At 36.3% G+C, this 24,917-nt stretch overlaps 2 protein-coding genes across 2 annotated transcripts in view; both read left to right on the top strand.

Annotated features, from left to right (window-relative positions):
- Positions 1 to 1,765: 1,765 nt before the first annotated feature.
- On the top strand, positions 1,766 to 19,557 carry LOC127810467 (probable RNA-dependent RNA polymerase 1). The gene is made up of 4 exons (XM_052349978.1): positions 1,766 to 2,293; positions 8,998 to 10,865; positions 11,761 to 11,911; positions 18,367 to 19,557. The coding sequence occupies exons 1-4, from the start codon at positions 1,769 to 1,771 to the stop codon at positions 19,207 to 19,209; spliced, it is 3,387 nt and encodes a 1,128-aa protein (XP_052205938.1). The 5' UTR covers positions 1,766 to 1,768; the 3' UTR covers positions 19,210 to 19,557.
- LOC127810464 (probable RNA-dependent RNA polymerase 1) overlaps positions 6,641 to 24,917 on the top strand; it is a 49,708-nt gene continuing 31,431 nt past the window's right edge. The window contains exon 1 of the mRNA XM_052349976.1: positions 6,641 to 7,130. The gene's annotated coding sequence lies outside the window, so the exon portion shown is untranslated. The remainder of the gene's footprint in view (positions 7,131 to 24,917) is intronic.

The following is a 24,917-nucleotide window of genomic DNA, read 5'->3' as shown; positions in this document are numbered from 1 at the left end:
CTACCACCCTGGTCATTCGGGCACATATCTCGATTTATCTTCTTAGTGTAGCTCTAGGGATGGGGTGACTGAAGACGCTAATAATAGAGCATAATCCAAAAAACAAAAAAAAAAGAAGAAACGAGGCTGATAGAATGTTCGACTCCCTCGGCATTCAATGGATTGTTAGCTGTTAATTCTTAAGTTTAAGATGTTTAATTGCTCCCATAAATGAGAAATCTGCTGATAAATGAATTCTCAAGAGTTCAATGATTTTCTTTTGATTATGCATCATGTCATAACTTTTATTTCTGATTTTTGCCATTGTAATTATGATACAATTTGTTAATCACCATTTCATCTAAAAATTTAAGTTGTTACATAAAGTGCTAATTTTATTTTCTATACTATTATTTTTCTCTCAATGCGCCTCTAGATTTGTGGCCAGATTTCACTGATAATTGGTCCAATTATGTGCAACACTGAGTTTTGAACTAAGAAACTTTGTTATGATATTGTGTTGAATTATTAATTATTATTTGATTAAAAAATTTAAGTTATTAGATAGAGGGTTAACCTTATCTTTTATAATATTGTTTTGCTCTCAACATTCTCAATTTGTTAACCACCATATGATCTAAAAGTTTAAGTTGTTACATAGAGTGCTAACTTTATTTTCTATACTATTATTTTTCTCTCAACACAACCCTAGACTTGTGGAAAGATTTCATTGATAATTGGTTCAATTATGTGTAACAATTTAAATATTGGGTTGGCAATGGGTTTTGAACTAAGAAGCTTTGTTATGATACTATATTGAATTATTAACCACTATTTGATTTAAAAATTTAAGTTATTAAATAGAGGGTTAATCTTATCTTTTATAATATTGTTTTGCTCTTAAAATTCTCAAAATTCCATTCCTGAAATCATGAGGTTTTCTCTTGTTAGATTACGTGCTAATGGAGCAAATGTTCTCTAAGAAGATAGGGTGCGTGTTCTTGATATGTCCTTGTTCATTTCATTTTTATTGAGTCAAATAGGAACAATAAAAGTTGATAACTTACAGCCAGTTGTCACTAGATGGTTGTTTGTGAAACTAAATAACTAATTCCTTTTACATGAGGATCTGCTGGTTTAAGTTCTGAGTGTAGAAAACAAACAAGGTGCCCTTTAAAATGTTTTATGTTTTTGATATGGAAAATCAAGGTATCTCTGTTTCTTATGCTTTGTTTTTTGATGTTATCCAGTAGTTATGTCAAGTCTTTGCCTGGTATTTTGATGTACTTTGATAACGTAGGTGGCCTTTAAGGTTGATTTATATGACTGAAGAGACAAAAAGAAAAGACATTGCGGATGTTGAGACTCCGAGTTTCTATTATTATTCTTGTGTATTAATACATTCGATATCTTAAACGTGGGACTGTGTAGGAACTCTTAAGTCATTGAAATATTCCTGAAATGGCATATCTATGGAGATTTTTAGAGTTCGAAGTTTAGAACCTGTTTATCACCCAAATGCATCTCGTACGTGGTGTTTAAAAATCCACCAATTACTGTTGCTTGCCTTTTTTTTTTATTCTTTGGCCCAGTTCTGGTGGTATTTGAATTGAAGAACAAGAATTCAAGTAACAACCACCTAGTGAGATTTAAGGCTTTTGATGATGATGATGGTGTCTTTGAATTCTCATTCCCTATAATGAAACTGCTTTTCTTTTTCCTTCACTTGTTATCTATTGCTGATTTAGTACTGCAATAATGAGACTGCAGTTAAAGTTGCTTGGCGAGGATGGGAAAGACAATTAAGGTGTATGGATTTCCTGTCCATGTGACTGCAGAACCAATTAAGGATTTCTTAGAGGGACACACAGGGAAAGGAACTGTAGATGCATTAGAGGTTAAGAAGCCAAGGTATGGTGGTCCAAGATCGTATGCCATAGTTCAATTTACAACAGTGGGAAGTGCTGAGTATATTATCTCCTTGGCCAATCAGGCCAATCAACGGCTGTGGTTTGGGAGTTCTTATTTAAGGGCATGCACAATGGATCTTGATATTGTTCAAAAGCCAAACGTCATTCTTTATGACATGGAAAGCATAATTTTGCATTTCGGTTCTCGGATCTCAAGGGATACAATTTCAGTGCTAATGAAAAATGCAAATACCTCTGCGAAATTTGGTTTTGGACTAAGGAAACTGTATTTCTTCCTCTCCTATCTTTCTGTAGAGTACAAACTTGAGCTCTCCTATGAGAACATCTTGCAGATTGAACTTCGTCGTCCAGGTGGTCGAACAGCACAGTTTCTTCTCATTCAGGTTTTGTGCATTAAAAATTCTAGTACTAACATTTTATTATTTGCTCTCAGTATCCTTCATCAGAATAGAATAATTTTCTTTTGAGTGCTTTTTCCTCTTGAAATAAATTTGATATTATCTGCATCTACCTCATTGGCTTCTGAGTTCTGACTGTATACAGTTATGTGGGGGTTGCATATGTGCAAGCGCATTGAGATGTGAAAGAAGATGGTTTTTAAGTGGTGCCATAGATTTTAAGGCAAGAGAGTAGGTAGGTGAATCTCCTACTTGTTTACCATGTAGTTCAGAGGAGCTAAATACTGTTATAATTTTTTGGGGGATTTATTGAAGGTTGCGTAATTGCTTGTTAGAAATGAAGTAAACTTTGTACCTATTATGGTAAACAGAGAAAAGGAATATAGAACAATACATGTTTAGTCAAACCTGCCTCCTTAGAAATTTTCTTGATATAGGTAATGTCAGGACATTATTTTGCATGTGATAATGCAAAAACAGCTCATAATCAACGTTCAACCATTTGTTGTTTCTTCGGGGGTGGGGGAGTGGAGCTTCACAGCTCTCAGTTTGAAAGCAAAGAATTTAGTGATTGGCAGTGTTCTAAAACGCGGCTGCCTAGGTGCCGCTTGAGTGCTAGGTAGCCCTTGGTCGCCGTGATTAAGGCCAAATCGGTCCCCCTAAGCGCCGACCTGATTAATGGAGCCTGATTAGCGCCTAACTGCCTGGGTCATTCACTCTCTCTCGTCAAACGTGGTCTGAACTTGTCATCGCTTGGGTCGTGCACGGCTTGGATTTGTCGCCACCTAGGTCGTTCACTCTCTCTCATTGGATGTGGCCTGGACTTGTCGCCGCCTGAGTTGTTCACTCTTTTTTGTTGGATACGGCTTGGACTTGTCGCCTTACTCCTTGCTGTGCCATCTTCGTCCTTGCTTGCAGCAAGCCATCTTCCTTCTTGCTGCTTGCAGCAAGTAGTAAGTTACAGCAAGTAGCAAGCATCATCTTGCTGTTATTGCTTGTTCATCTTAAATAATATCAAAAATATATATATATATATATATATTTTTCTAGACTCTGCCTAGGCGCTAGGCCCTATCAACCGCCCGACTAAGGCTTAGCACGTTTTATAACATTGGGGATTGCATAAAGTAAAGGATGAGTATAGGATAGTGATGGGATAAATTTATGCGGACTCATGTTTGGCAAAAGGTGTATAAATCAAGTAAAGTACTTATCTTATCTTAGCGTGTGAACTTGATGAATGAGGTATTACTGGTTACTATTTGGCAAATTACCGGATCACCCAATGATATGGATAAAATTTGAAAGAGAAGAAGAAGAGTCAAAAATAAAAAATAAAAAGAAAACAAAATTAAAGAAGAGAGAATAACATAGGAGACAAAAATTAAGTTTTTAATTGTCTCCCCTTTATTCATAATATTCTTTAACTATTTAATTGACTTCTCTTTATTCTTTAACTATTTATAATCCACTAACTAAAACAATCCTCGTGGACTTTGTCTATTAGAAATAGTTAAAGAATATCATGAATAAAGGGAAGGTAATTAAAATTTTAATTTTTATCTCATATGCTATTCTTTTTTCTTTAATTTTGTCTTTATTTATTTATTTTTTTTGCTCTTCTTCTCTTCTAAATTTTATCTATATTAGTGATATCAGAGCTACAAGAATCTTTTAAACACGCTCAAAATAGTTTTGATAGCTTGATAATATAATAATTGTCTACCATAATCCCCCGTTATACCAATTCATTTCTAAATTTTCAAGAAATTATCATATAAATCTGGTACATCAACTTTGAAACTTGCTCATCTTCACAAAAATAGGTTCCTTCCAATCAAGAGACATTAATGAAATGTTGCTGCACAAGGATGACTTGTCGCCAACAATCTTCTAACTGATTTTTGATTGGCTTGTGAATGTGAATTAAAGCAATGTATCTATTTTTAACCTCCTTGAATTCTTTAGAATTGTCGTTAAGGATTATGACAATGGATTTTTTTGTCAAAGATTGAGAAACCATCATAAATACCATCGTCATTAAACTCATCCAAGTATTCAGGATTATATTGTAAAAATAGGTTTGCTGCATCAAACTCATCAACGCCATACTGTTCACCGCAATCCTTTGCTCCAAACATTCATTGTGATTGACTTAAAGTCAACCGATTTTGATATTATTAATATAGATAAAATAAGAAAAAGAAAAAAAAAGAGAAAAAAAGAAAGAAAAGAAAGACAGAATTAAAGAAACTAATTAGACAAAATCTACTCCACATATCACCCATATGCCCTGTATAGAATCCAAATAATAAATTTGTTTATTAACTTGTTCTCTCATAAAAAATCATTGTGTATCATACTGGAATCATTGAAATCATCTTCATCTCGTCAAATCTTGAAGACTGGAAGCAAACTGAAATTGAAAATTGTAGAACTTTTTAAACAATTGCAAACGGTATGTAAAATATCTAAATCGCAGTGAAATAATCGAAACTAATTTGTCTAATGATTTTTGTATAAGAAAATTATAAAAACTTTCTTATGCATCCACCCCTTATTTGTTCAAGATTTGAATGGTAATGTCGAAAATAGTATATGAACGATTAGAAATTGATTCTAATTATTGTGTTAATTTTATTAGTTTCTATACTTGTTTATAAGCATCACACAGATATAGATAAATATATCTCTTTAAGAATTTGAATTAAAGAAAGTTAGTTGCTCACGTAATATTGTTATCACACAATTCTCTAATTAGTTATTCAATTATATTGTTAAAATTTAAATATAATTGAATTTAAAATAAATTTAAGTTCTAATTATTTATTTTATTATTTGAGAACTTATTTCAATATAACCGTAATTCTAACGGACAAAAATTGAAGGAAGAAAGAAAAATCTGGAAGAAGAAAGAAAAATTGATTGCGATGGCAGTGGAAAACTCCCATACCAGAGCTTTAAGAAAGCTAGTTGCCCACCCAGATCGGCAACCACCCTCATCGAAACCCAAAGCTACCATAAGATACCCCCATTTAAACACACTCTCTCCAATAAACAAAAGGAGCCCCCGTGCCACAAAATGGAGAAACAGAACATAGCCCTTGGGACTTGGAATCAAAGATTGGAAGAAGAAGAAGATGGCAGTGGCAGTATCTATGGAAGATCATCGGGCTCCATGGAGTGTGTATTCTGCAAGAGATAAAGGAAGAGGGAAATGTAGACAGAGGAGGAGAGAGTTATAATCTTGAGGGGAAAAATAGTCAGAAAATGACAAAATTTATCCCCACGAATGTGCTACTATTATACCTGGTAGGCGCCGGGACAAGTTTGTCTCATAGCAGTGGGGCAAATTAATATCTGGCTTGGCTATACCTGGCTTGCGTTTAATTTCAAACATGGTATTAACTAGGCAAGTGGTATTACTACTTTATACTTGTACCAAACATGCAGTTTGTTTTGTGGTCATTTTGTGTTTACTTCAATTGATTTTGGTGCTGTTATATTTTTTGTGAAACATCAAATGAGGCCCAAAGGTTGGGGGGCCACTTGGCAACCGTGGGCTGCCCTTTTGGGTGCCCACTGGAGGGCCATTTTGGCAGCCACCGTTGGCCCAAGCCCAAGCCCTTTGGCTTTTGCCCTTTGTTACGTAGTCTACAGCAGATCACCCCTTGCACGATTTTATCTAAGCCGTTGCTGTTGCCTTTATCCCTTGCCATCGTAGTCGTCCAATTGCCTTATTTATCACTCGCCTCGAGATTGATAAAGGGATTGGGAAGACAAAAGAAAAGAGAAGGGGGTTGGCTGAGAGTCTCTCATTTTTAGGATTTTTACTCTCTCTGTGTGTAAATTCTCTGTATAGTCTTTGTCTTCTTCTTTGTCCATATGTGTTCTCTGGTTTGATTCAAGGTAAACTCCTAACCTTTTCAAAGTGGTTTTAAGCGTTTTGTATAGAGAACTAAGGTTGTTTTGATTTTGTGTATGGTTGTAATCGGATTGATATATATAGTGGAGTGAGCTCTTTTCACTGGAACTCAAGTGGATGTAGCCCCTATTTGGGATGAACCACTATAAATCATGTGCCTCTTGTTTCGTTTATGCTTTTAATATCTGCTGTGTTGTGCTTATACTCTCGGCTATTAGAGTTGTTTATCAGCAGTGCTTGATTTTGACTGTGTATAGAGATTTGTTATCTCTGTTTACTCATAATAGGTGCAGTATAAGAAATGGAGCAAAGCAGCATGGGATAAAAGTTGGTTGCTGATTTCAGTTATTCTGTAAAAGTTGGCGTAGGAGAGATGATAATATAGTGCTGATGCTTGACAGACTGAAATGATTGTCTTAATGAGGAATACGAGTGGTGATTGGGGAAAATGATGGTTAGGAAGCCCAATCTGAGTTAATGTTGCCCGTGGAAGGAAGATTGCTTGCACAAACTAGATAGGTGCATTAGGAGGCCAATATGAGTTAATGTATTTGGGAACTGTAAGGGGTTTGCCTAACTGTTGAAAGGAATGGTATGTAGTAAGTGATGGTGATGGAATCGTAGCCTGAGGAAAATCACAGAACCTAATTAGATGTTACATAATTGAGTTTGACTAAGTTCATGCGGGGAATATGTGACATGGGACATTATGTATCAGGTGAGGAGAGAGTTAGAAAACTGGATGGAACATGTGGCTGCGATGCAATGGTCCTATGCCTCTTAATGATTTTCGAAGATGGTACTTGCTGTTCTCAAACCTTTAGGGTGTAAGATGACATATGACAGAAAGAAGATTATCTTATGTGGTGAGCATTAAGGAAATTACTCAATGCAAAGGTAGAGTTGTTACCTCTATGGGCTTTTGCAATAACATGTCAAGCCTATATTCCACTATATGAGCTCTGTTACTTAATTCTAGATTTTGACGAGTTTCACGTTGACTGTCAGCTACCCTCTATGGGCTTTTGCAAGAATTTTTTTTTTTTTTCATTCTCAGGATCCTTATAGTAGAATTATTGATAAATATATAATAATAAAGAAAAACTCATGTTTTTATAGAAGAGTTAAGAGGAGACTAGACGGGATACACAATATTTTTCATATTTGGAATTTTTTCAATCTGTTAGTGTGCTAACGACCTTCTCACTTCTTTCTAACTGAAATGTCTGCTTTTTGGGCAACCTCCCTTATATTATGGTAAAAGGTCATGGGCATATTACCTGAGCCATATTTATATTATTCTATGAGCTAGCTCATTCAAAGTAAAACATAAGAGTGATGCTTTTTGTTGTTTCTTATGTATTTACTGTTGGCATGTGCTTTGCTATTCTTGAAGGTTGTTAGTTTTCTTCACATGATATTTGCGGTCTATCAAGTCAATGTTTGTCTTGTTAAACCAATCTAACTTTTTTATCTTAGTTGCTATTTTCATTTTGCTCCTTTTTTGCTTTCAGATGTGCATCCTTGTCTCTAGCAAGCTAGAATTTGTGTTTCCGATCCTACCTAGTGGGGTTGAGGCTTCATATGTTGTTGTTGTTGCCTTTCTGTCAATGTTGCCAATTTCCAGAATCCTAAGGAGCTGTACTCAGCCTTGACATATGAGCAAGGTCAAAGCATTAAAACCCAAAGCGAATCTTGTTCAATCTTCACTACAAAAAATTTGATTTTTAGCAGCAGCTTTTTTGGCATTTAGCGGCAGTTTTTAACCGCCGCAAAGTGATTTAGCGGCGGTTTTGAAAACCGCTGCTGATATAGCCGTCGTGCAAAAAAAACCGACACAAAAAACCCGTTTTTTTTTGTAGTGCTTGCTCCTTGGCCTTCAGGAGAGTCTAAGCTACTGCCCCTGAACCTTCAACTTGCCTTAATGAGTAGCTCTCTCCTTTCTCATCTTTTATTCTCTTAGGAATCCTCCAAAATCACAAGTTGAGCAGTGATGTGGGGGAATGAAAATGCCTTTTTTTTAGTTTTTTCTTTTTTCTTTTTAAATTAACAACAGTATCGAAATAGAACAATATAGGTAGCAGAAATAGTCACTAGGCACATGACAGGAGTGCCAGGTACATAGTGGGGGCAGAAAATAATACATATTGGTGCAGCTATTCATTCATTTTTTTTTTTTTTCATTCAATATCTCTTTCCATGTTGTTCTCGTATCCATGTCACTCCAACATTCCTCTGAACTTCATATTTTATGTTATTTAGGGTAATTGGACACTCATCCCAGAATTTATGATCCTTCTGCTTGCTTATTTTTAGCGCTTAAAATATTAATTTGACCAATTGTTATGTGGTATAGTTATTTGTTTTGGAAATATAGGCAGCTATTTGTAGCATTTAAAACTGCTTGACCTTTCTCTTTCTGTCGATTACTAATTTAGTTGTTAGATATGAGAAGATTGACATGCGGATATATTCAATATCCTTGGACATCTTTTAGATTGGAGTCCATTCCCTCTTGCAAACTATGACCATTTCTATCTGACCTGGGCTAACTGCTGATACAATAATTTGTAGGCTAATATAATAATTCTGCATATGGGGAGCAAAGCAATGTGATCAGCTCCATTGCCTTGTTGATGCTTACCTTTGTAGTTTCGAATGCTTGTTATTCTATGTACTTGTGAACATCAATTCTTCTAACTTGTCCTTTTTATTTATAGTCAAAAAATTTCTTCATAGTTTTTTTCCCTTTGTTAACTGCCAGTTGCTTGGTGCACCTCGAATCTACAAGAAAATTGAAGAATCATTCTTCAGCTTCTATAAGGAAACACCTGAGGACAATTGGGTCCGGACTATTGATTTCACTCCATCAGGCCACATTGGCCAATCCTCTGCTCTGTGCTTGGAATTTGGATATGATCTTCAACTTCCAAACTTCAGTTCGTATTTTCCATCTTATCAGGAAAATGAAGGCCCATTTACCTTGGAAGAAGGTTTTACTTATTCACAGAATTTACAGCCAGTCCCCATTGTGGGACCTCCCCAAGGACATAAATTGCCATATAGCATATTATTCAAGGTATCTATGTTGGTTCAGAGTGGATATCTTCCGGGGCCTGTTCTTGATGACAGTTTTTTTCGGTTGGTTGATCCCCAGAGAATAGACATTGTGTTTATTGAACGTGCACTAGAGATACTATCCCATTTAAGTGAATGCTGCTATGATCCTGTGATGTGGCTCAAAACTCAATACACGAATTACCTCAAATCAAGACCAAAGAAGCCTACTATTACCTTGCATGATGGTTTGGTGTATGTGCGCAGGGCGTTAATAACCCCCAGCAAAGTTTATTTTTATGGTCCCGAGGTTAATATGTCAAATCGTGTTCTACGCAATTTTCGTAAGGATATTGATAATTTTCTCAGAGTCTCCTTTGTTGATGAGGAATTGGATAAAATGTATTCAACCGATTTGCGTCCACGTATAGCTTCTTCAAATGAGGAAAAAAGAACTGATATTTATACAAGGATACTGTCAATTCTTAGAGAAGGCATAGTTATTGGCGATTTGAAGTTTGAGTTTCTAGCCTTTTCCTCAAGCCAGTTACGAGATAATTCTGTATGGATGTTTGCCTTAAGACCTGGGCTAACTGCTGCTGATATTAGAAGGTGGATGGGTGATTTTTCACAGATAAAAAACGCAGCAAAGTATGCTGCCAGACTTGGTCAATCTTTTGGTTCCTCTAGGGAAACTTTGAGCGTTGCTAGGTATGAAACTGAAGTACTTCGTGACGTAGAGGTCGTAAGAGATGGAATCAAATATGTTTTCTCTGATGGCATTGGAAAAATATCTGCTGACTTTGCTCGGAGGGTGGCCATAAAATGTGGACTTGAAGGTTGGACTCCATCTGCCTTTCAGATTAGGTATGGTGGATACAAAGGAGTTGTAGCTGTTGATCCCACTTCATCAAGGAAACTGTCTTTAAGAAAGAGTATGTGTAAGTATGAATCAAAGAATAAAAAGTTAGATGTTTTAGCGTGGAGCAAATATCAACCTTGCTACTTGAATCGCCAATTGATCACGCTGCTATCTACTCTTGGGGTTGGGGATTGTATCTTTGAAAAGAAGCAAAGGGAAGCAATATATCAACTGGATGACATCTTAACTGATCCATTGAGGGCACAAGAAGCACTGGAATTGATGTCTCCAGGGGAGAATACTAAGATCCTCAAAGAAATGCTTGTGTGTGGCTATAAGCCTGATGCTGAACCATTTCTTTCTATGATGCTACAAACATTCCGCGCTGCCAAGTTACTGGAAATGAGAACCAAAACAAGGATATTTGTCCATGGAGGGCGATCAATGATGGGATGCCTAGATGAAACCAGAAGCTTGGAATATGGGCAGGTATTTGTTCAATATTCTAGTGCTGGGCATAGGCCATTTTTTGATAATTCGTCTGCGTATGGTGTTACTGTCTCGGAACGGCATAAAGTTATTTTAAAAAGGAAAGTAGTTGTTGCCAAGAACCCATGCTTGCACCCTGGTGATGTTCGAGTCCTGAAGGCTGTTGACGTGCCAGCCTTGCATCATATGGTGGATTGTGTTGTTTTTCCACAGAAAGGAACGAGGTAAGCATCTTTACCCCCTCTCCCCCTCCTTATTTTTTAAAATATCAAGTCTTAGGAAGCTGTTACCCAATGTTATATTCCAATGTGTTGCTTTAATTTTTCAGAGTTGCCAATAATTATGTTCATATATGCTTACAAATGAATTTGTAGCAGTTCCTCCAAGTTCTTATGTATTTCTATTTGCGGTTGTTACTATTCATTATTTGACTAACACGCACTGGTTTGGATACCGATATGGATACGGACATGGGATAGAGTGATTTGGAAAGCTAAGGATTGGGATATGGCATTGATATACTAAACCTTGGTATTTTTTTCTTAATAATGTCTATGGATGTAATAACTAAAAAGCACTAAGAATATTGAAAAAATAACACCAGCACAATATGAAGTATATATGAAGAGACCATTTAATATTTAGTGTTTGAATGTGTCACAGTGTATCACATTTGCCATGCTGAGACAAAGTATCCAATTGTATTACTCTATTTTCTAAATTTCTTGGTTTCCATTTGCATGTGATTTTACAAGTGGTAATTGATTGGATTAGAGCTATGGTTTCATCGAGGCCTTATTACTCGGATGCAGTCAAGATGGTTGGAACTAACAAGATAACAAATAAAGACAATGAGTTTTACGTGATTAGGAGGTTTTGATTTTATCTAATATATTTTAATTTTTTTGGGAGTATTAGTATATTGTGTAATAGAATTTTAAGTATAAGTATTATGCTACCATATTAGGTAAGATAAATACTTTTCATGGAAGATTATAGTATTATGCTACCATACTAAAGTTTAGGTGATCTTTACTTTTTTTGTAATTGATTCAAATAGGTGCACAATGGCCATATTCTTTGTTACAATTGTGATTGGTGTTTGTATCCCAATGACAGACCTCATCCTAGTGAATGTTCAGGAAGTGATTTAGATGGAGATATTTACTTCGTCTGTTGGGACCCTGATTTGATTCCAAGGAGACAAGTTAAACCCATGGATTATACCGCAGCATCAAGCATTTTGTTGGATCATGATGTTACAATTGAGGTATTGTTTAATTTAATATGTCTTAAAATGTTCAAGCATTTTTTTTTTTTTTTGCAATAAAGATTTTTCGTTGAAAATGATCAAGTGTAAAAGAGTTGCATCACATATACTATTGCGTACGTTGATGCAAGTTTCTGCACTATTTTTTCTATAATGAACTTTTTGTCCCTTTGGTTTGTCTTTCGTAGCTCTGCACAAGTATGGTTGCATTGTGAATTACTGTTAAAATACAATATTGTTTAAAGTATGATTTCTTGGGTTCACATCCTAAAGTCAATTGTTGTAAGGTTTGGTTGGTCCAAGATCTTATATACTGTTGAAAATGCCTCAGCAACTGTTATGACGTTAGAGCAGAATTGAAGATAATCTGGAAATCTCTCTTATAGCTGGCTTTGGGAGAGGAAAAATAGGAGCAGAAGTAGCTAACTTAATTGAAAAATAGTTAGTTACAGTCCTAATCTTTTGGCTTCTATTATGATTTATTTTTATTTATCTGTAGTTGAAATTCTTCAGATAATTAGTTCCTATATTTTAGGAGATTATGGATGAATTCAGTTAAGGTTTGATGTATTTAAACAATTCTAGAGACTCAATAAAACGTATCTGATGATTTGCCTCCATTTTGTGAATTCTCTCTGCTGTGTTTTACTTTTATTTTCTTAGTTATCACCAACAAATTGGTATCAGAGCTATTTTTCTTGCGGGACCTGTGAGCTATTTTTTTAAAGAAACACCATGCAAGCTGAAACTCCTTTTACTGCTATAGCTCCTCCAGTGTTTGATGGTCTAAACTACCAAGTTTGGGCAGTAAGAATAGAAGCTTTTCTTGATGCCAATGACCTCTGGGAAGCTGTTGAGGAGGATTATGATATCCCTCCTTTGCCTGAGAATCCAACTGTAGCTCAACTAAGGAATCACAAAGAAAAGAAGCAGAGAAAGTCAAAGGCCAAGTCTTATTTGTTCTCTGCAGTTTCTCCAGCAATATTCACCAGAATTATGACCCTGAAGACAGCTAAAGAGATCTGGGATTTTCTCAAGAAAGAGTATGAAGGAGATGAGAGGATCAAGGGGATGCAAAAGCTGAATCTAATAAGGGAATTTGAGTTGCAGAAGATGAAGGAATCTGAGACAGTTCAAGAATACTCAGATAAACTTCTGGGAATTGCAAACAAGGTGAGATTGTTGGGAGGTGAATTTGCTGATTCAAGGATAGTGCAGAAGTTGCTTGTGACAGTTCCTGAAAGGTTTGAGACAACAATCTCAGCCTTGGAGAATTCAAAAGACCTGTCAAACATCACTTTGGCAGAACTTTTGAATGCCTTGCAAGCACAGGAACAGAGAAGGTTTATAAGGCAGGAAGGGTCAATTGAGGGAGCATTGCAGGCTAAGTTGCAGGTTAGTCAAGGTGGTAAAGAAAAAAAGAAATGGAAGAAGGAGGAAGTGGATCGTTCTGACAGCAAGGTAGGAGGTAGTGGCAAGCCAAACTTTCCTCCTTGTGAACATTGCAAAAAGAAGGGCCATCCACCTTACAGATGTTGGAAGAGACCAGATGTTAGGTGCAACAAATGCAAGCAACTGGGACATATTGCTAAGATATGCAAAAGTAAATCTCATCAAGCTACAGAAGCTCAGGTTGCTGATCACCAGGAGGAGCAATTGTTTGCTGCAAATTGTCTTTTAGCCAATTGTTCAAAGGAAATGTGGCTGGTAGACAGTGCCTGCTCCAATCATATGACTAGCAATCTAGAGTTATTTAAGGAGCTTGAAGACGTCAGGGGCATGAAGGTGAAGATAGGCAATGGAGATTACATGGAGGTCAAAGGCAGAGGAACCATTGCATTGGAAACCTCTTCAGGTACTAAGATGATTTCGAATGTTCTTTTTGTGCCTGAAGTTGATCAAAATTTGCTTAGTGTTGGCCAGTTGCTTGAAAAAGGCTTTAAACTGTTGTTTGAGGATAGCATGTGCGTGATTAAGGATGCTAATGGTCAGCAGGTGTTTAGGGTTAGCATGAAAAGTAAATGCTTTCCTTTAAACCTGAAGAAAAATGAACAAACAGCTCATGTTGTTATTGATAATGCAACTGAACTATGGCATAAAAGATTAGGCCATTGCAATCAGGTTGTTTTGCAGGATCTCAGGAAAAGGAATATGGTGCAAGGATTATCTCTATTGGAAGATCTTAAATCAGTTTGTAAAGCCTGCCAGTTTGGGAAGCAAACTAGGCTGCCTTTTACTCAAACAGTTTGGAGAGCGACTCAAAAGCTGCAGTTGGTTCATACTGACCTTAGTGGACCAAAGTCAGAGTCATCTTTGAAGGGAAGTCGCTATTATATTGCATTTATAGATGATCTAACTAGAATGTGTTGGATCTATTTCTTGAGATTCAAAACTAAAGTTGCAGGAGTATTTTGGAGATTCAAGGCATGGATTGAGAATCAAAGTGGCTGCAAGATTCAGGTTATTAGATCAGATAATGGGACGGAGTACACCTCGGAACAGTTTACTAAATTCTGTGAAGAGGCTGGAATTGAGCACCAATTTTCAACTCCCTACACTCCACAACAAAATGGAGTGAGTGAAAGGAAGAATAGGACTATTATGGAGATGTCTCGCTGCATGCTTCATGAGAAAGATCTTCCCAAGAAGTTTTGGGCTGAAGCAGCTAACACAGCTGTGTTTTTACAAAATAGATTGCCTACAAAATCAGTGCAAGGGAAAACACCTTTTGAAGCATGGTATGGTTACAAACCTCTTGTAAAGAACTTAAAGGTGTTTGGTTGTATTTGTTATACTCTTGTGCCACAGGTAAAAAGAGACAAGTTAGATAAGAGAGCTGATCCAGGCATCTTTATAGGCTATAGCAATTTCTCTAAAGCCTATAGAGTGTTTCAGCCACAGTCTGGAAAAATTGTGATCAGCCGAGATGTCCATTTTGCAGAAGAGGAAAAGTGGCATTGGGAGGATAAAAAAGGCACATCAGTAGCTGTCTCGCCATCATTTGCAGCTCCACCATTAGTTGAGGATGAGACCGTTGATGATTTGCCAATCAGAGGTACAAGATTGTTATCTGATGTATATCAGAGATGCAATCTTTCTATGGTGGAACCTGGATATTACAATGAAGCAGCAACAGATCCCAATTGGATAGAAGCAATGCAGGAGGAGTTGAAGATGATTAAGAAGAATCAGACCTGGGACTTGGTTAACAGACCACAGCACAAGAAAGTCATAGGAGTGAAGTGGGTGTTCAAAACAAAACTGAATGCTGATGGTTCTATCAACAAACACAAGGCAAGCTTAGTGGTTAAGGGCTATGCACAGGTGTATGGAGTAGATTTCTCAGACACTTTTGCACCTGTTGCACGCCTAGATACCATTAGATTAATTCTTGAAATAGCAGCTCAGAAAGGGTGGACTGTATTTCAACTTGATGTCAAGTCAGCCTTTCTCAATGGCTACTTGGAAGAGGAGATTTTTGTGGAACAACCAGAAGGGTTTGTTGTTCAAGGGCAAGAAGACAAGGTTTATTTGTTAAAAAAAGCTTTGTATGGGTTAAAACAGGCTCCTAGGGCCTGGTATAGCAGGATAGATGAGCATTTGCAGAATCTTGGCTTCACAAGGAGCTTAAGTGAATCAACCTTGTACATCAAGCACTCACATGCTGATATATTGATTGTGTCTTTGTATGTAGACGATCACTTGGCGACAGGGAGTAATGTTAAGCAAGTTGATCAATTTAAGCAAGAAATGCTGAAAGTTTTTGAAATGACAGACCTTGGAGCTATGGCTTACTTTCTGGGAATGGAGATAAAGCAAGATCAACAAGGAATCTTCATATGTCAGAAGAGGTATGCAAAGGAAATACTAAGAAGGTTTTATATGGAAGAATGCAAAGCAATCGCCACTCCGATGAATCAAAAGGAAAAGCTAAGTAAGGATGATGGTGCTGAGAAGGCTGAAGAAGGAATCTACAGAAGTCTTATTGGTTGTCTCATGTATTTGACTGCAACAAGACCTGACATCCTTCATGCTGTAAGTGTCCTTTCAAGGTTCTTACATTGTGCTAGTGTAAATCATTACAAGGCTGCAAAAAGAGTCCTCAGATACATTAAGGGAACTCTTGATTATGGTGTTCAGTTTAAACCTAATCAGGTGTTCAAGTTGGAAGGTTATTCTGATTCAGATTGGGGAGGATCTTTAGATGATATGAAAAGCACCTCAGGGTACTGTTTTACTTTGGGATCTGGAGTGTTCTCTTGGAGTTCAAAGAAGCAAGAAGTTGTAGCCCAATCAACTGCAGAAGCAGAATTTATAGCAGCAACTGCAGCTGTGAATCAAGCTCTTTGGCTGAGGAAAATTCTATTTGATCTATGTTTGGTGCAACAAAAAAGTACACCAATTTATGTGGACAACCAAGCAGCTATAGCTATCTCCAACAATCCAGTTTTCCATGGCAAAACTAAGCATTTCAACATCAAATTGTATTTTCTCAGAGAAGTGCAACAGAATGGTGATGTTAAGCTTCTGTATTGCAAAACAGAAGACCAGTTGGCTGACATATTTACAAAGGCTTTACCTAAAACCAAGTTTGAACAACTGAGATTGGATTTAGGAATGTGTCCAGCTGCTGATGCAAGGAGGAGTGTTGAAAATGCCTCAGCAACTGTTATGACGTTAGAGCAGAATTGAAGATAATCTGGAAATCTCTCTTATAGCTGGCTTTGGGAGAGGAAAAATAGGAGCAGAAGTAGCTAACTTAATTGAAAAATAGTTAGTTACAGTCCTAATCTTTTGGCTTCTATTATGATTTATTTTTATTTATCTGTAGTTGAAATTCTTCAGATAATTAGTTCCTATATTTTAGGAGATTATGGATGAATTCAGTTAAGGTTTGATGTATTTAAACAATCCTAGAGACTCAATAAAACGTATCTGTGATTTGCCTCCATTTTGTGAATTCTCTCTGCTGTGTTTTACTTTTATTTTCTTAGTTATCACCAACATATACCCCTGCGGCATTCCATCTCTAACTAGTGTGGGACATGAAAATGATGTTGAATTTCAAACTTCACATGACATTTTTTCTTTTGTATAGGAAGATGCATATTGGTAAAGGTACCATCAATGGCTAAATAATGTTATGATGGCAACTGAGTTCCATAATTGGTTCATTTCTCATTCATGTTTGCATTCAAGTTAGTATCTCATGTTTTTCGTAATATAGCTAACTTCACATGATAAAAAACCAATTATCATTTTAGCAATTGTATTGCATGTCATCTTCAATAGCAATAATCACAAGTTGTAATCCTACTAGGTGGTATTAGCTACATGAATTCTAAACTTGTACCCATTTCTATCCATGGCTATATCATTTGTAAGGTTATATCCTATCCTATGTCATGTTTAAGGGATTACCATTAAGTTTTCATTGGTCTTCCTCTTTTGCTACAAAATTTTTCTTTTTCATCCACAGCTCACATTCTCTTATGATTTTTGCTACTTCCTTTACTTTAGTGATTGATATCATCTAGTAGTGGATGAAATCATTAATGTCCAGTTTAAACGGAAGCCTGGCTTCAATCCAATCATAGCGATCATCTTTGCATTTTGCCTTGTTCTGACATGTGTACATTATCTTAATCGCGACTCTCACATCTTATTTTCAATAGTTATATATGCCACTCCAATCTTATCTCATCTTATCTATACTCCTACTCGGCACATGTTGGTGTCAAACTTCTAACACTCTAGACTATCCAACAAAAATGGTTTTACAGATATTCGTTAAAACTTTCTTTTTAGCTTTAGATGGGTTTTATGATTGCATAAAATGCTGGACACTTTTCTCCACTTGAATCATTATGTGTTGATTACATGAGTGACATCTCTCATAATCTCCATATCTCACTATTGTATCATCCATACCTATTATTTGTTCTAAACTTATGTTTCACATACTTAGTTTTCAAACCTACTTAATTTAATAACTTTGGATGTAAATGTTTCTCTACAATTTAAGTTATTGTTCATGTTTCTTTTGTTTCATCCACTAAGTAACAAGTAAACAAGTTGTTTGGTAAAATTTCATGTTGACTGTAAAGGAAACTTAGGAATCTTATTTTTCTTGGGTTGATTTTATTGATAAGCTGAATCTTCAACTTGGCCAAACCAGTTTAACTTATAGCACCTATGGTTGATATAATTCCAGGTTGATAAAAAATATAGATAAAGATTTATTGATTGAACTTGAGTTCTTAAACATCTTTTATGCTTTGATGGAAACCTAATCCATATATTGCCTCCTCTACCAATGAGAAGTTTACTCCAAAGTAGGTGATGCCATATTCTTGCTCCAGTCTTTTGTTGCAGTATCAAGAACTTGCTTCTCTTATTTTATTTTGTTGAGTGCCAAAAACTAAAAATTTCTCATGGTTGTTTGTCTGATGCAGGAAGTTCAGGAGTATTTCACAAACTATATTGTTAACGACAGTTTAGGAATAATAGCAAATGCCCACACAGTTTTTGCTGATAGGGAACCCCTTAAAGCAATGAGTGATTCTTGCATACAGCTCGCGAAGCTATTCTCAATTGCAGTTGATTTCCCAAAGACTGGCGTGCCCGCTGAAATCCCATCTCATTTACGTGTCAAGGAATATCCAGATTTTATGGAGAAGCCTCCTGATAAGACTACTTATGAGTCACAAAATGTTATTGGAAAGCTTTTTCGAGAAGTTAGACACACTGCACCACAATCAAGCTCTGTCAAATCCTTCTTTACAAGCGAAGTAGCAAAGAAGTCATATGATCTTGACATGGAAGTGGATGGTTTTGAAGATTACCTAGATGATGCTTTTGATTACAAAAAAGAGTATGATTTCAAGTTGGGAAACCTTATGGATTATTATGGGATCAAAACAGAAGCTGAATTGCTCAGTGGTATTATGAAAATGTCAAAAACTTTTGACAAGAGGAGGGATTCTGAAGCCATTGGCTTGGCCGTAATGTCACTGAGGAAGAAAGCTAGAACATGGTTCAACATGAAGTCAGGTGGATCGGATGTTGTAACTGATGATAGTTATGCAAAAGCGTCAGCTTGGTACCATGTCACCTACCATCCTAATTATTGGGGTCAATACAATGATGAAGGAATGAAACGAGACCATTTCCTTAGCTTTCCATGGTGCGTGTATGACAAGCTTATCCTTATTAAAAAGGACAAATTAAGTTTTAGAATGGCTCTCCAATCATCCTCACTTGAAGGGAAGTTTAGCAGTGGCTTGAGTTTGAAATAGAAATCCAGGCTATCCAGCATCAAGCAAATTCTCTGCTTTGCAAGACTAAAGTACTTGAGGATGGCCCTGACTGAAAACTTTAATATGCAAAGACATTTGTAATGTAAATGTGTGCGTCTCTCTCTCTCTCTCTCTCTTCACGTTAGAAGTGTATAATTGTATGAACTTATTAGATGTAAATGTACCCAGAATATGGCTATGATTTGATCGCTTAGGCAAAAGACCAAGAAATGTATGCTGTTGATTGTGACCGGACCTAGTAACGTGTTATTGGACAGATCTATTGGTCTCTTTTCTTGTCTTGTCTTTGTCTTTCTAGACTCTTTTGAATTGAAGACCAACTTGAAGCTTTACCTTATGAAGCCATATTCGTAGAAAAATACTAACTATTTGCCAAAGGTGAGTTCATTTGTTCATTGAAAGCTCGACTTCACCTCTGCTTATTTTTGTGGTAGTCCAGTTCTGTATTGGTTTGAGTTGTATGAGATGAGTTTGTTTTGCTATCCCAGGTGCGGTTATGACCAAAGGTTGTAGCAAAGCCTATTAAGGGACTCTTTGTTTTCCTGTGCGAGGGTCAAGAGAGAATCACTTTTGTGCGAACTTGTGTCGTTTCTTTGCAAAATATCATATTAGTTCTTCCTATCAACAATTGATCCTTTAAGAATATCCACTTCTCCCTATGACTCACATTTCATCATTGTGGTTTGCTGTTAAGATTTAAGAATGTACCAGTAAGAGCCCAAAAGCCCTTGTGTAAGTGGGAAATAGTTCGATGTTCTTGCTGATCATACTAAAAGTACAAAGTTGATCAAAACACAAGTAACAAAAATCTGATCTCAAATGCTACATCATTTTCGCTTAAGAGTAACCAAAATCTGCCCACCCTTCTTGTAGCTTAGAGGATCGAGATGGGTGACTTGGGTCGATTTCCAATAGAATCCATCAAACAGGCCATCTATTATCTCACTTCCAAAAGTGTTCAACAATGCTTCCTTCCACAACAGCTCTTATATGAAGTGTAGTGCAAAGCCTGGATATTCACTAGGTCATCGTAATTGCCTAGTATGGCATCTATTAACTTTGCCCTTACAATGCTAAAACTGCCATTTCTTTCCACTGACCTGACAATCTCCTTCAGAGAGGCAAAGTAAACAGGCAAGTAGAAAGAGTCCATCTAAGCTTCATTGATCAATCCCTGCACAAATGATTGGTCTCCTCTGTGGTTAGTCCATAATCAGGTGCATTTTGTGCTCCAATAGAAATTAACTTCATTTAATTCTTCAAAAGAGGAAGAAAAAAAAGATTAAGAAAAATGAAAACTAAAACAAATATCTCTTGCGCTTGTTGAATCATTGAGACTTGACTTAGCAATTTTATGGAAAAGATGATTTAGTTTATTTTTTTGAATTTATTTTTTACTTAGTTAATGGTAGTTAGTTCCTCAAATCCAGCAATATAAATAGCTAAATAAAATTATTAGTTGTTGAGATTTATGTGGAGAAAATATATGTAATTGTAATCCTTTTACTTGTATTTAATCAACCAGTTTCAATGAAATAAATCATCTTCTACAACAAACTTATTCTTTGTTTCTTGAACCTTTTTTTCACTACACATTTATTCTTCCATTTTTCTACAAATGGAATCAGAGCCTTCTTTTTAAGGGACTGCGAGTGTCATTTTCTATTGAGTATGAATTTAAATACTTGTGAGTTTTGTGAGTACCCAAATTTTTTAGAATTTCATCAAGTAATTTTTCTATTCTTGCTCCTCCTCTCCTTATAGGAGAAAACTATCAATTATGGGCTATTAAGATGAAGTCTTACTTAAAAGCCATGAGTTTGTGGGAGGTCATCAAGAATGATGTTGATCCTGCTTCGCTTTCGCAAAATCCAACATTGGCACAAATAAGGAAACACGAAGAAGATATGGCTAGAAAACCTAAAGCACTTACCTATATACACTCAACAGTGTCATATGCAATTTTCAAAAGAATAATGACTTGTGATTTACCAAAGCAAGCATGGGATAAATTAAAGGAAGAGTTTAAAGGTAGTGACAAGGTAAAGTCAGTCAAGATGTTAACTCTTAAAAGAGAGTTTGAAATACTGAGAATGAAGGACAAGGAGACAGTAAATGAGTATTCTTCAAAACTCATGCAACTTGTGAATCAAATTCAGCTTTATGGTAAGACATTTGAAGACTCAAAGGTGGTGGATAAAATGTTGATCAGCTTACCAGACAAATTTGAATCTAAGATTTCAGCAATTGAAGAGTCTTGTGATTTGAAAAATTTGTCAATTGCAGAACTTATCAGTAAGCTACAGGAATAGGACCAAATGACCTCTATGAGGTCAGAAGAGAACACTGGATGAGCACTTATCATGAAGCACGAAGGCAAGAAAAATAAAGGGAAAGATTGGAAGAAATTTGTTGGTGAAAAATGAGGCAAAGATAGCTCCAAAAAGCTCGAAAAAGTATCATAAAAAAGGAAAGTTTCCACCTTGTGGAACTTGTAGAAGAACAAATCGTTTGGAGAAAGATTGTTGGTATCAAGGAAAACCTCAGTACAAATGTAGAAATTGCAAAAGATATAGATATACCAAAAAGTTCGTAGATTCAAGGTAGGGCAAGCAAAACAACGGGCTGTGGAGCAGGCAAACCACACCTAAGATCAATTATAACCTAAGGAACGGTTATTTATGATCAGAAACCTTCTCAACCACTTGAAGCCAATGTTTGGCTTGTTGATAGTGGTTGTACAAGCCACATGACAGGTGATGTAAGCATGTTCACTTCACTTGACATGTCCTACAAAGTCAAAGTAAAGTTGGGAAATGGAGATCTTGTACAATCTGAAGGCAAGGGTACTATTAATATTCATACTAGAGAAAGTACTGAGCTCATTTCTAGCATTCTTTATGTTCCTTGCCTAAATTAAAACTTGTTAAGTGTGGCTAAAATGTTAAAGAATGGTTATTCTTTGAATTTCAAAGATAGTATGTGCACTATTCATGATCCCTACGGGTGTGAAATTGCAAATGGTAGATGATAGTTTTTCTTTGGATTTTGGTGTGGCTAAACAACATGTTTATAATGCCAAATCTGATGAAACTTGGTTGTAGCATAGAAGGTTTGTGCACTATAATCAGAAATCCTTGAAGTGTATGGAAGATAATGATACGGCGATGGATATGTCTGTTATTTATGTGAGTGATGATGTTTGTGGATGTTGTCAAAAGGGCAAGATGCATAGAAAAGCTTTGTGAATTTTTGTGAAGCTGCAGGTATTAAACATCAGTTGATAGTAGCTTACACTCCACAACATAATGGGGTATCAGAAAGGAAAAACATGACGGTGATGGAGGTGGCCAGATGCATGATTATTGAGAAGTGCTTGCCTAAGTATTTCTGGGCTGAAGCTGTAAATACAACTGTTTATCTTTTAAACAAACTCACTACAAGATCTATGAAGGGTATGACACTGTATGAAGCATGGTTTGGGTTAAAACCATCAGTTAAGCTCTTGAAAGTCTTTGGTTCAGTGTGTTATTTTCATGTACCAGTAGTGAAAAGAAGAAAATTGGATGAGAAGGCAGAATTGGGTATCTTATTGGGTTGTGCAACTAATTCCAAGGGATAGTTAGCAGAAATCTTGGAATAGATGAGACTGCTTTTTGGAATTGGGAGAAAAATTTAGCTGAAAAGCAATCCACAATTTCAAATCAAGATTCAAGCTCAAGAGAAGCAAATGAAAATCAAAAGACCTTTGCTCAAAGTGAAGATGGAGATGATGATTCAGACCTAGAGTCTCCAAACCTGAAAACTAAATCTCTGTCTGAGATTTATGCAAGGTGCAACATGGCTATCTCAGAACTAGCAGATTTCATTGAAGCTTCCAAATATGAAGAATGGCAGAAAGATATGAAGGAGGAAATTGAAATGATTGAGAAGAACCAAACTTGGGAATTCACTGCCAAGCCAAAAGGAAAGAATGTTATAGGTGTCAAATGGGTTTATAGAACCAAAGTAAACCCTGATGGCTCCATTTTCAAGCACACAACTAGATTGGTTGTCAAGGGTTATGAACAAATGGATGGAATAGACTATAGTGATACATTTGCACTTGTGGCAAGACATGATACTATTAGAATGATGCTAGCTTTCGCTGCTAAACATTGATGGAGTGTGTTTCATTTAGATGTCAAGTCTGCCTTTCTAAATGGCATTCTTGAGGAGGAGATATATGTGCACCAACCTCAAGGTTTTGTAATTTCAGGTCAAGAAGACAAAGTTTATAGATTGAGAAAAGCACTATATGGGCTGAAACAACCACCTAGGGCCTGATATGCTAGAATTGACTCTCATTTGATCCATCAAGGATTCATGAGGAGAGAAAATGAAGCTACATTATATGTTAAAGGTCTTGAAGATGGTGAAAAGTTGATTTTGTCCTTGTATGTGGATGATATGTTGGTAACAGAAAGTAATTCTCAGCTTTTAAAGAAATTTAAAGAACAGATGCAACAAGAGTTTGAAATGTCAGATTTGGGGTTGATGAATTACTTCATAGGAATGGAGCTTTATTAGATGAAGAAAGGCATTTTTCTTACTCAAAGAAAATATACCTAGGATGTTCTCAAGAAGTTTAATTTGGAGAAAGGAAAATCAATTGCAATACCACTTGTCCAAAATGAAAAACTAACATTAGATCACTACAAGAAAATTTAAATTTAGTGACGGATTTAGTGACAGACAACCGTCCCTAAAAAATTTAAGGTTAGTTTTATATAAAATTTAAGATTTAGTGACGGGGCAGTTAGCCCCCGTCACTAAATTCAGCCCCCGTCACAAATTTAGTGACGGGTTGTCAACCTCGTTACAAATTTAGTGAAGGGGCTAACAACCCCGTCACTACCCGTCACTAAACTTGTTGTTTAGTGATGGGGCTGTTAGCCCCTATCACAGATTTAGTGACGGGCTGTCAGCCCCGTCACAAATTTAGTGACGAGCTGTCAGCCCCGTCACAAATTTAGTGACGAGGGCTGACAGCCCCATCACTAAACTCGTTATTTAGTGACGGGGATGTCAGCCCCCGTCACAGATTTAGTGATGGGCTGTCAACCTCGTCACTAAACAACAACTTTAAAATCCTACCCTCCCTCACTTTTTTCCGCGCTGTTTTCTTCTTCCCGATCTTCCTCTGCAATTTCTCTCTTCTCCCCCATCTCCCTCTGTGATTTCTCTCCTCCCACATCTTCCTCCGGACTGTTTTCTTCTTCCCCATCTCCCTTTGCGATTTCTCTCTTCTCCCCCATCTCTCTTCGCGTTATTTTCTTTGTCTGCTGCTGCCTCCCGACGGTTCCGCCTCTGTGCCATTACTATCGTTTTTTCAATCTTTTGGAGGTAATTTAATTTAAGGTTAGTTTTATTATTCAGTTAATAGTTATTTTATGTTAGTTTAATTTTAATTATTCTGTATTGTTAGTTTAGTTTAATTTAATTGTTTAAAGTTAGTTATTTTTTGTTAGTTTAATTTTAGTTATTTTGTGTTATTCAGTGTTGTTAGTTTTGTTTAGTTTAATTGTTTAAAGTTAGTTATTTTGTGTTAGTTTAATTTTAGTTATTTTGTGTAGTTTAGTTTTAGTTTAATTGTCTATATAATTTGTTACATTTAGAAATTAAAATGTAAAATTTATTGATTGTTA

The sequence above is a fragment of the Diospyros lotus genome, chromosome 9 (genome assembly GCF_014633365.1).
Source record: "Diospyros lotus cultivar Yz01 chromosome 9, ASM1463336v1, whole genome shotgun sequence".
Lineage (NCBI taxonomy): Eukaryota > Viridiplantae > Streptophyta > Magnoliopsida > Ericales > Ebenaceae > Diospyros > Diospyros lotus.
This window is presented reverse-complemented; position numbering and strand designations above follow the sequence as displayed.